The 12607-nt window shown below is 34.5% G+C and overlaps 1 protein-coding gene, 1 long non-coding RNA gene and 1 pseudogene across 2 annotated transcripts; 2 read left to right on the forward strand and 1 right to left on the reverse strand.

Moving 5' to 3' along the window:
* Nucleotides 1-283: 283 nt before the first annotated feature.
* LOC142169514 (uncharacterized) lies at nt 284-1850 on the forward strand. Its single transcript, XR_012699483.1, has 3 exons — nt 284-450; nt 597-659; nt 1564-1850. It is a non-coding gene; the product is annotated as an uncharacterized LOC142169514 (long non-coding RNA).
* A 2978-nt stretch (nt 1851-4828) lies between these two features.
* Nucleotides 4829-7876, forward strand: LOC107775740 (receptor-like protein Cf-9 homolog; annotated as a pseudogene).
* A 398-nt stretch (nt 7877-8274) lies between these two features.
* LOC107776043 (ADP,ATP carrier protein, mitochondrial-like) lies at nt 8275-12091 on the reverse strand. Its single transcript, XM_016595883.2, has 4 exons — nt 11993-12091; nt 9617-10130; nt 9136-9507; nt 8275-8834 (listed from the first exon to the last, which is right to left on the reverse strand). The coding sequence occupies exons 2-4, from the start codon at nt 10109-10111 to the stop codon at nt 8538-8540; spliced, it is 1164 nt and encodes a 387-aa protein (XP_016451369.1). The 5' UTR covers nt 10112-10130; nt 11993-12091; the 3' UTR covers nt 8275-8537.
* Nucleotides 12092-12607: the final 516 nt, after the last annotated feature.

The raw sequence follows: 12607 nt of genomic DNA on the forward strand, positions 1-12607 counted from the left end.
CAAGATACGCTAAATATAAAATTTATTTTATTTTTTCATAATATTAAATTATACTTCTATTACGGATTTAAACCCTTGTGATTGATTTTTGAGTTACTTTTCTATTTATAAATAATTGAATATACAATTAGAGGAATATTAATAATTTTAATATTATTAATTATTAAAAGTGGGTATCATTAATTATTAGTTAAGTGAAAACAAAATAAAACAAAAATAAATAAATAAAAGCAATAAAACAAAACAATAGGAGGACAAACCTACAAGCCCATAAAGGGCTGTTGGAACCAAAAAGGATTGAAAAATCCTTTATACGAAAACAGAAGAGCCTTCTGTTCATTCTCACGAACAGAGAACCCAGAAACGGAGGCAGCAAATCCAGCGAATTATTTCACGCAGACAACACGAAAATTCTATGGTTCTTTACAAACCACTAATTTCTGAACTCAGGTATATAAATTTCCTATTGTTAATTATCTTACAGTGGTAATAAGTAAGAATTGAATAGTTAATTCTCTTCTTTCTCTGTATCAACAGTAAATTTCATGTTTAGGTGAGAAACTTTAAAATTGATTAAAATGCACTGGTTGTTGTAGAATCGATTGTTTGACTGGTGTCAACTGGACTGGGGCCTACGTATTGGCTCGAGAAGTTTTGAGGTGAGTTGATATAACTCTTTACTAAAGTGGTTTAACTCACAAAAGAACGCATATAAGGTGTTTGATGAATTGCTTAAAAGAGTTAATATGTACTTAATTGGAGCTATTGAGTACCTATTAACTTAGAATTGTTCTAGCGAAAGTTTAGATTATTTATTATGATATATGTGCATAAATTTTCAGATTTTTGTGTTATTCTTATATGTCATTTTCATGTTGAAAATTCATGAAAAAGCAAGAATCTTTAGAAATACTTTTAAATATTTATTTCATTCTTATGCCATGCTTTACAATTAAGGATACCAGTATGAGTATGCATAGGATGTTTCAGAAAAGATTTAGACTTGAAAAGTCACAAGAAGAAGTTTTAGAAAGAAAAGATTTTTGGGAGTATCCTCTATTCTGAGAAGGGGTCATCGTCCAGGTCGAGGGTCCTGACCAAGGCATTGATTTCCTGAAACTACTTGTGCCAAAGTAGGGAGCACACGAGCCTCAGGGTCTCGTTGCTGAGAATTTGCCTAGCCAAGCTAAGGTATAGCACATGAGCGCTGAGAACCATGAAGCGAGTGGCACCTTGTGGATTGGGTCTATTCGATCAAGTTGGGATCGAACCCGTGCCGATCACACGGTGACTGAGACAGAATTAAGTTAGGATAGTTGGAACTCTCAAAGTATAAAGTGATGTATTTTTTTTAAAAAAAGAAAAAGAAAAGAATTTCTTTTAGAATATTTATAAACTGCTATTATGCAATTATTTTAGAATTGTTCTTATAAGCTTTATGTTTTACATGCATTTAGAATCTTTGTTTGTAATGTATATGTTATTAAAGTTTCGTCCCATGTCGTTGAGACTCACTGAGTACAATGGATGGTACTGACGTTCTCTTTTGGGAACCTACGTTAGTCTGCGGTACAACGTAGGAACCGATTTTGCAGGCGAGCAGGCTACGGGTTAGGACTTCCCTCACTTCCAGTGCTATTGGTGAACTCCGCTTTTGTTCGTGGAGTACTCCTTAGAGTCATCTTTATTTAGCTATTTCTTTGTTCACTTAGAGAACTGGCCAGGAAATCTCATGTTCTGAGCAGTGCGTCAGTTTATCAGTAGAGGCTTCATAGACACAGTCGGTGGGTTAAGATTCAGATGTTTTTTTATAATAATTTAGCAGTATTTCAGTAGTTACTACGAATAAAGTTTTGGAGTTGATTTATTTTAAATATTTAAATTAATCAAAAGTATTTGGTTAAAGTATTGTCTTGTTGCATATAAAGTTTGAAGTTATAATAGATTTGATAAGCACGGATGGTTTGCTCGGTCATGTTTAATGATCGGGTGCCGGTCACGGCTTGTTCAGAAAATGAGTCGTGACATTTTGGATCGTGACACAAAGACTTTACCATAATTGATTTTATTTTTCCTATAAGAAAAATAGATCTATTCTATATTTAACATATCCTTTTTTAGAGGAAAAATATTGTAATCTCTATAAATTGAAAATCCATTTTCCTACCGGGACAATAACATCCACAATATAGTGTTAAGAGAGTCTTATTTAGGGACTTATAAGTAATTTAGAAATGTTTGACTGACTCTCTTATTTTATCGAACTTTTAGATGTCAAGGAAAAGAAGAGGTTGAAGTAATTGATTTTTTTGTTTTTTGGTTTCCCACTTAGTGTCACCCACATTGGAGCCGACTATATTCGAATTCTCTCTGCGTAAGTGCTCTCTTACCAAAGATTTTTTTATACCCAGGACTCGAACCCGAGATCTCTGATTAAGGGAAGAGCAACCTCATCTACTGCACCACATCCTTTGGTGGTGAAATAATGGATTTGGCTATTCGTGGGTTCACTTGTATTCTTTATTTTGTAACATGTATCTCATCTCTACGTTTCCATTTGTGTTCTTCTCTTTGCCAGCTTATAATATTACTTGCTTTATTATCTTTCACATATTTTCAACTTTGAATGTCTCTCTACATAATTTTAAAGGGAAGACAATAGCTCCAAACTATTTAACTTCAAAGAATTTGAAGATCAGGGACTTTTATACAGAGGAAAAGAAGAAGGTGTTTGACAATTTATTTCTTTAGACAAATACAAAAGAAGACCATTGATTAAACCTATTTGAAAGTAACGTTGTCCTACTTATATGGCTTCTTATGCTAGACATTTTTTTAAAAAAAGTAAGGCTCCTTTTACAATGCTCCTCTAATTGGGACTTATGACTTGAGTATTTGGATAATTTTGTACAGAGTATATCACACAATATCTCAATTTCGGATAAGTTGGAATCAGTTATATAAATCTTCATAAATTATATTGAATTAATTTAAACTCGTCTCTCTCCGGTAAAGAGTATCAAATAAGTATTTATTTTACCGGGAGTATTTGAAGTTTCAAAATATATATAGCTAGTTTGAGGACGGAGGAGTATTAATTTCAAGTGAAATAATGGCCTGTATTTGGTTTTGGATACAGTAGCTTGAGGGAATCTATTTTGTGTTTATTACTTTTTGCCTATAACAACAACAACCATATTTATAGCAGAATGCTCTTTGTAAAATTATCCCTCTATAATATCTATATAGAATTTTTAAGATTACTAATAACAATTCTAAAAATATGCGCACATAATCTTTTCCATTGAATAAAGTTTCTATCTTGCATACGACACAAGATTTGAAGATCTGCACATGATATATTTTTCATTGGATACCTTGTTGCCGAAAATTTGGACACGAATCTTCGTCAATTCAATCGTTATATCGATAATAAGATAATGAAATCTACAAAACAGCTACAATTACAAAGTTATTCCATCAATCTTGAAAGAACTTATTTTCCTAGTAACTTTAAAATGTGTGCCTTAGAATTTAAATCTTCGTACTTTTAGTTAATGAATTTATTAATAATGTATTAGCTTTTTTCAATATATATTTAATGAAATGCATATCTTCTGAGATTTTAAATTTGAAAAATTTTCTTATCTTTTATATGTAACATTAAAAAAAGAAAATAATTAATTTTTGGATAAGTTTTATCTATAACAGCCAAAATATATTTAAACGTCAAATGTTGTTATAGGTGTATAACAGCCATTCACTATAAAAGCCAAAAAAATTTTAAACAAACAACAATGTTATAGAGAGGTTTGATTGTAGCTAGTTTGAGAACGGATGAGTATTAATTTCAAGTGAAATAATGGCTTGGATTTGGTTTTGGATACAGTGGCTTGAGGGAATCTATTTTGTGTTTATTGTTTGTTTTTATTCAAAAAATAAAAATTTAGATGTGTTTGGACAAGAAAAAATAAAAATAAAAAAATCCAAAAACAAAACATTATACCTTCTTAGACAAATAGAGCCAAATTTGACATTTCCCTCCCAAGATCCTTGTGCATTGACTTGAGAATAATAACTAACATTTTCTAAACTTTTGAATTGATTGATAATTTGATGATTAAGAACGTATTTGTAGTTGCTTGACTTTCCCCTCTACATGTCACATAATAAGTAGTAACATCACAATGAAAATTCAAAGTGAAAGGGATTTGTGCGTTGAAATTTGTTCATTTAAAATTTCAACGCCAAAGACTTGTGTAAGGACTTGAAAATTCAAAGAAATGCGTTTATACTTTGAAATGCAAGAAAAACACAATTGAATGCAATTTCTAAGCACTTTACAAGCTAGTATGTATTTCCAATCATAGCTTGTAGAGTGCTTAGAACAGTAAAACTTCCTCCGTTTTAATTTATATGACGCGATTTTCTTATTATTTTATTCCAAAGAAAATGAGATATTTTTATATTTGAAAAAAATTTAACTTTAAACTTCCGCTTTATTTGTTTTACTTTTAATCATGCTTGTATAATCACACAAATATTATGAAATGTTTGAGACCTTAATTTCTATGTCTTGTAACCACCCAAATATTATGGCATGTTTTAGACTATTATAAATTTCAAATGTCATTTTTTCCTTAAATTTGATACCGAGTCAAGTTATATCAGACAAATTAAAGTGGAGGGAGTTTCAGTTCCTATTTTCTTGAATTAACAAAATTTCAAAACTTGAAGAGCAAGTGAAAGTGAAAGATAAAGCATGCCTTTATATAGTAATCTTGTTATTTTGTTATTATAAGACAACTTAGTTGTATTTTTTCTTGAATCAAATAGATATAAAACTATATATGCCAATTCCGTCAACTTTCAAACAATTATCTAACAAACAAACCATCTGAATACACTTTGCAGCAACTTTGAAAATTCAAAGAAAACTTGATTCTTCCTTAAACTTTGCATAGCTTTTTCTTACTAAATAGTCATTACCAACTTAATTTTGAACTCTTTGATGCTAAACATGGGCTACGTGCAGCTCTCAGTTGTGCTCTTAGTTGTCTTTCTCTGTAAATTTTCTTTCTCTTCATCTCTGTGTCCCAAAGATCAAAGCGCGGCCCTTATAAAATTCAAGGAAACGCTTACTATAGATCCCACACGTAGTTGGTGTTATCCAAAAACAGTTTCATGGAATATGGGATGAGTTTACAAGAGTGGATTGCTCAAGTGGTAAGCACCCTCCACTTCCAATCAAGAGGTTATGAGTTCGAATCACCCAAGAGCAAGGTGGGGAGTTCTTGGAGGGAGGGAGCCGAGGGTCTATCGGAAACAGTCTCTCTACCCCAGGGTAGAGGGAAGGTCTGCGTACAAACTATCCTCCCCAGACCCCACTAGTGGGATTATAATAGGTTGTTGTTGTTGTTCGTTTACTGGCTATGTTATTGAACTTGACCTAAGTTGCAGCCAGCTTAAAGGGAAGATTGATTCCAACAACAGCCTTTTCCAGCTCTCTCATCTCCAAAGACTTAACATTTCTCAGAATGACTTCTCTGATTCACACATTTCGCCTTCATTTGGTAGGCTTTTGAGCTTGACGCATCTTGATCTTACCAGCTCCTCTTTCTCAGGTCAAATTCCTTCTGAAATCTCTCATCTTTCCAAATTACAGTATTGAGCTTGATCTTACAAATGTAAACATCTCTTCAACTATTCCTCCAAATTTATCTTCCCATATAACAACTCTAAGGTTGGGATCCACAGGATTGCATGGGATAATACCTTAGAGTATCTTTCACTTGCCAAACTTGGTAGTTCTTGATTTAGGACACAATGCTCAGGTAAGTGGTTATTTTACAAAGACCAAATGGAATAGCAGTGCATCTCTCATCGAGTTAGATCTCACTAGAGTGGATTTGTCTGGTAATTTTCTTGAATCTTAGTGGTCAAGTGGATGTCAGCTACTTTTCAAACCATAATCAGCTTACGGATCTTGATCTTTCATATAATCGTATCTCATTGACTAATGAGAATAAAGTTAAACTTAGTTTGCCCGAATCGCTTTTTAGGTTACTATTGGTAGCATGTGAAGTAAAAGAATTGGAGTTTTTGAGATCCGCAAAGCGTCTCGAGACTTTAGATCTTTCATATAATAAGATTCAAGGAAGAATTCCTAATTGGGCATTGTCTAATTGGATGTTTTCATTGGAATATCTTGATCTATCCCACAACATGCTGGAAAGTGTGGACTCAATTCCTCCTGAATCTTATGTATATTGGATTGATTTACAGTTCAATTTTCTTCAAGGGCCATTACCTATTCCACCAAATTTCACAGAATACTTCTTTATATCAAACAATAATCAAAGTGGGGAGATCCCTTCTTCTGTTTGCACTGTGACATCATTAAGAGTTTTAGACTTGGCAAGAAACAATTTGGAGGGAGCAATTCCACAATGTTTAGGTAACATGAGTAGCCAACTCGAGGTTTTGGATATGCAACGCAATAGTCTTTCTGGGGATCTTCAAATGGCTTTTAGCTTTCGGAATGGACTCAAAAGCTTCAACTTGCATGGCAATAAGCTAGAGGGAAAACTCCCACGATCGTTGCTAAATTGCCAACATCTGGAAGTTCTTGATTTAGGAGACAATCACTTTAACGACACATTCCCTATGTGGTTGGGAACTCTTCCGGAGCTACAAGTTTTAAGCTTGAGATCGAATAAATTGTATGGATCCATTAGAACTTCAAGGATTAATTTGTTTCCTCAACTTAGAATAGTAGATCTCTCTGGCAATGCATTTTCAGCAGAATTACCAACAAGTCTTTTTAAATATTTGAAAGCCATGAGGAGAATTGATCGTTCCATGAAGGCACCAAAAGATGGATATTACCTAGACTCGGTAACTATTGTAACAAAGGGGTTACACAATTTGAAGTTGTGAGAATCTTGTCATTGTACACCACTATCGATCTTTCAAACAACAAATTTGAAGGACATATTCCTAGTGTTCTGGGAGATCTCATCTCGCTTCGGGTGTTGAATTTATCTCATAATGGATTACTAGGTCATATACCACAATCACTTGGAAACTTATCTGTAGTCGAATCATTGGACCTTTCGTTTAACCAGCTAGCAGGAAAGATACCAGAACAACTCGCTTCTCAACTTACATCTCTTGAAGTTTTAAATCTCTCCCACAATTATCTTGAAGGGTGCATTCCTAGAGGACCTCAATTTGCTACATTTCAGAAGAATTCATATGAAGGTAATGATGGATTACGTGGATTTCCGATTTCAAAAGGTTGTGGTAATGATAGGGTATCAGAAACAAATAATACTGATACAGTATCTACACTAGATGACCAAGAAAGCAATTATGAGTTTCTCAATGATTTTTGGAAAGCTGCTCTTATGGGATATGGAAGTGGACTATGTATTGGATTATCCATAATATATTTCATGATTTCAACTGGAAATCTGAAATGGCTTTCAAGAATCATTGAATGGCTGGAACACAAAATTATTATGCGAAGGAAAAAGAAGCATCGAGGTCAAAGGCATTACAGAAGATGAAATAATTATCGCTTCTAGACAAGTTACCAATCGAGCAAGATTTTAATTCAGAATTGCAGGTATTCAAAGTAAGCTCTACGTCGATCTTTTAGTTTATTGTAACTATAGTAATATCTTAGTTTTATACTTCTGTTATTAGAACTAATCAGTGCTCTACTAAGCATATGTTTCTTTCCAAATATTGAAATATTTGAGATTTTGAGAAGGATTAGCCTTTGTTTATGTTTTACGCTAATAAGAAATTAACTATAACATTCGACAGAGAAAGAAACATATGCCACAATTTGCTGTATAGGGGCTACTATAGGGACTATATAACTCTCTTATATTGGAAAACAATTTAGAAGTGCTTGACTCACTATTTTTATTTTTCAAAATATCAGATGTCAAGGCTAATGGATTTGGCTATTCCTATGTTCACTTTTAAGCTTTATTTTTGTAACATATATCCCATCTGCGTTTACATTTGTGTTCTTTTTGCGACTTGGATAAGTTTGTAATATGGTACTTGCTTTATTAGCTCGATATTGTTTTCAAGTTCATATTTTCAACTTTGAATGAACTCAAAAGTTCTGTTGATTGGAAATGAGATAGATCGAATAATCAATTCAAAGAATATGAAAATCAGGGACTTTCATACAAAGGGAAAGAAAACGGCGTTGACAAAAGAAATCATATCAGCAGAAATATAAAGAGATGCAGCTGTGAAAATTCGAGCCGAGACTGATTAGAATTTGATTTCAAGAAAAGATTCTGAGTATGAGAATATGTATAAAACACCCTTATCAAGGGGGGAAATAAGTGTGGGGGATTTCCAGGTTCTAACCCGCTCTAAAGTTTTTAAAATTATTCAAAAAGAAAAAGAGGAAAAACCTAAAACGTCTTTCCAAATGATTCATTACATTGAGCTGCAAAAAGATTTTCATCAACATCTAATCCTAATAAAGGATGCTATATGGTCTGACCTTAGGCACCACCAGAGCTGTATTTCTTTCCAAAAACGATCATCTGAAGCTTATCGTATCCAGCCAACACACCAGCACCAGCAACGGCACGAAGGATGTTAGCACCAGCACCTTTGAAAAGAGATTTGGCACCCTCGTTCTTAAGAATCTGGGAGAATGCGTCGAGTGAGCTCTTGTACTTGACAGCTTCACCAGAGGTCATCATCATTCTTCTTCGGACTGTGTCAATTGGGTATGAGGCTAGACCAGCACCATTGGTTATGAGCCACCCAAGAGCAAAGCTAGCAAAGAAACTATCCTGTAAACATCCATATTAAACCGGGGTTAGTAACTCCGACTATGCGTTTATGTTTTTGAGCACATAAGCAGATGTTATAGATCTTAAATCCAATTTCTTGCATTGGCTTCTTGGTATTGCAACATAACAGATCAAAAGTTTAAGTCATGCAACTTCAAGCATTTATTCCCCAAAATACATTTTTGCAGACCTCTACTTCCAACTCTGAATCTTGGAATATATGCATATAAGCTTACGATATTATCAAACACCTATACAAACCAATAAAAAGCAAAGACACTAAAAATAGAGAAACGCCAACCTGCAGGCCTCCGGTCAAGAGCACGGGCTTCAAGGAGTCGTACATTCCGAAGTACAAACCACGGTACACAATGATACCAACACATGAAATGTTGAATCCACGGTATAGTCCAGCAACTCCATCAGACGCGAGTGTCTTCCTGTAGACATCAATCAAACCATTGAACTGCCTCTCACCTCCTTTCTTTGAAGCCTTGGCATCATTTGCAAGACGGGTACGTGCATAGTCCAATGAATAGACAAAGAGCAACGAGGAAGCACCAGCAGCACCACCAGATGCAAGGTTGCCAGCAAACCACTTCCAGTAGCCATCACGGTCCTTCTTGAAGTTAAAGAGTCTCTTGAAGTAATCCTTAAATGCAAAGTTCAAGGCCTGTGGAAAAATAATCTATCATAACGTGGAATAAGGTACAGAGTGGCTGCTGCCAATGTATTTCTACATACATAAACTTCAATCCTCAAAATGAAGGCAAATGGTAAACCTGAGTAGGGAAATAACGGATAACATTGGCAGTGTTTCCTCTCCATAAAGACACAACCCCTTCATCCTGCATTGTCCTTCTGAAACAATCTCCAATTCCCTTGTATGGTTCCGAGAGCCTACCTGTCTTGATCATCTCATCTTGGTTTTGGATCAAAAGCTTCACACGCTCAATAGGGGCAGCAGCAGTCTTTGAGACAGCAGCTGAAACTCCACCCATGAGGAAGTCAGTGGCAAAAGCTGCAACTCCTTTCTCCGTGGGAGCCTGTACAAACACTGGTGAAGCATTTGCGGCGATCAATGATAAACCTTGGGGCGCTTGGCAGGTCTGCAATCCTGCATTAGAGTAGTTGCCATATGCATAATGCCTTTGATAGATAGCAGGCCTCTGAATACTGCCATAGCGAGCATGGACATTTTGGGAAAGACTGGAGCTTAGGTGTAGCTGGTTAGCTACCTTCTGGAAAACAGTCGGGTGCTGGTTCATGCCTTCCATTGCAACTTAGGACAAACTCCTGCAAACAAGGATAAACGACTCAGAGCTTGTAAGTTTCAGCTGAGTATTCAAAAGATTCAGAATAATCCCATATATTCGTGAGAAGAATCTGAATCAATCACAACCACATTACTACACAGAAGCTACAGTGTGCAATCTCCTAATACAACACACCTTCATAGCAATACATGGAACTACAGTTGCATCAAATGGGATTTTCGTCTTGAATTTCAGCATTGCCAGAAAAGGTGATCTGTTTCTTTCTCAATGAGTATCATCTTCACAATTCTCAATTCTCAAGGGAAATAAGTTAATTAAATATGGGATACACTCAAAACGATATGGAGGTGTCAAGAGATTCTTTTATAGCTTATTAACTAATCTATTACAAATTGTTAACAGGAGTATATTAGCTATGTTTTAACAGAAAAGTACAACCTTATAGAAAAACATAATTCACCATTGAACGGTTCAAAGATAAACCACAGTTTAATCTGACAATAATACTTAGGTGTTTCAATCAGCTGAGTGACAAGGCGATGCCTAAACAATGGTCTTCACAACAGTCTGGAAAAAAAAAACAGTAGCCACCAAGGATTTAGTTGTTAAATGATTGAACATTTCATAACTATTAAACATCTGAATCATCTTAATTTGCCTTCAATACAACCAACACTAAACTACATCACTTGCTCCACCTTATGCAACTTTTTACAGCATATAATACACTGAAACAGTTTAAGATTTCATATCAGTAAACATAAATACACATAAATACACACATAAACAGGCAATTAATTAGGTGGAATTGCCGAGGTGCAAGCATGCTGTCCAGACACCACACCACCATCATCAAAAAATTATACACACAAACATAAACACATATAGACACAAGCAAACATACATAGAAACAACATAAGAAACAAACCAAATTCGTTAGGATCGGGAACCTGGGTAGTGCGGAATTTAGCCAAACAACGTTATAATGACAATAACAAAGACAATGCAAGTTGATAATAACGTCAATTAAAGCAGATAAAGAAGACCAATTTAACGTAGTTCGGTAAGTGTGACCTACATCCACAAGCAGAGAGGAGCAATTTCACTATACCAATAAGAGTACAAAATTAGAGTAAATACTCTAATTAATCCCAAATACTCCAAGAGAATAAACTCACAAGACCACTCCAAAGAAAGAGTTCACACAAGTGTTTCCCAACACTTAACTCTTATACAAAACACTCTTAATAAAGGAGGAGAAGAAGAAACAAGAAATGAAGACTCAAGTCTTGTTGGTGTGTTTAAAATGAACTAATGGCCTTTCCTTTTATAGGCAAAAAAGCCTTGGCCCCTTAGTTGTAAAAAAAAAGATACAATTTGTGCAAATGATATCTACCACAAAACGCAATATTTTTGGGTCCCAAAGAACATTGTCAATAAAGTCTACTTTGCAAATAGGCTTATGCAGTTATGCTTACGTGAGATGGACTTCACTAGCCAAAATATTAGTCATAATTACAAAATTGCATGTTGACTAAATCGGTAAAATCAACGATTACGTCCATATAATCATAATTTCGTAGCAAATGAAACATAAAACACATATTAAATCCACAAAAATACAGATACATAAACATGAACTCAATTTCATGATACAAAGACACACATAAATGATCTACACAAAACCTGGAAGAAAATATAACCATTACAGACGCATCAAAACGTAACGATCCTGTAAAGACTACAAAACTGAACCCAAAAAAAAAAAAAAAGCGCACATCAAATATTGAAACGATAATCGGAAACGAGCAAATGTGAAATATACGCAGTTGATGATATTTTCAGAAAATCAACAGGAATGTTCTAGAGAGAGAGAGAAACCTGCGTTCGACTCGCCTCGAAGTAGCTGATGAGAGAGAGAGTAATCGGAGAGAAGAACGAGGAGCTGAACGAGGGAGGGTGAAAAGGGTTTTTAAAGTGGCAAATGAATACGGCTATATATAGGTGACTTCGGTGGCTCCCAGTCACTTTCGATTCCTTGTTTCGAGGTACACCATTGTTTAATTACACCCTCTTATTTTTTTTAATGTTTTTTTCATTCAAAACGTTGATAATAAAAATATTCATGCACGAGTCCGATGTAATCCTTTTAAGTTATTGGATTCTAAATAATAATTTTTGCATATTCAATAAATTTTTAAGATAAATACAGGATTTGAATTAAAATTATTGGGTTCGGCCGGACCCGTATGTGGCACACTGGCTCCGCCCTGTTACATTATATTCCTTTTATTTCAATTTATTTAACATTATTTTTTATAAATTCTTAAGAGAGAATGATACATTTCAAGTTGGGACCACATCTAGGATATACATAAGCAAATAAATACATATAGACAAGGGCGAATCTAGCTTTAAGCTTATGGATTTTCGTGAATTTAGTATTTTTGTTCAAACTCTGTATTTATATTAAGAAATTCACTAAATATTTAAAAG

This window comes from Nicotiana tabacum, chromosome 15, assembly GCF_000715075.1.
Source record: "Nicotiana tabacum cultivar K326 chromosome 15, ASM71507v2, whole genome shotgun sequence".
NCBI classification, from domain to species: Eukaryota; Viridiplantae; Streptophyta; class Magnoliopsida; order Solanales; family Solanaceae; genus Nicotiana; species Nicotiana tabacum.

Excerpts from the sequence above, each read along its gene's own strand:
- LOC107776043 (XM_016595883.2), bottom strand. The coding sequence starts at position 10,111 with ATGGAAGGCATGAACCAGCACCCGACTGTTTTCCAGAAGGTAGCTAAC. Across the intron at positions 9,508-9,616 it reads TCCGTTATTTCCCTACTCAG|GCCTTGAACTTTGCATTTAA; the intron begins GTTTACCATTTG and ends ATTTTTCCACAG. Across the intron at positions 8,835-9,135 it reads TCTTGACCGGAGGCCTGCAG|GATAGTTTCTTTGCTAGCTT; the intron begins GTTGGCGTTTCT and ends GGATGTTTACAG.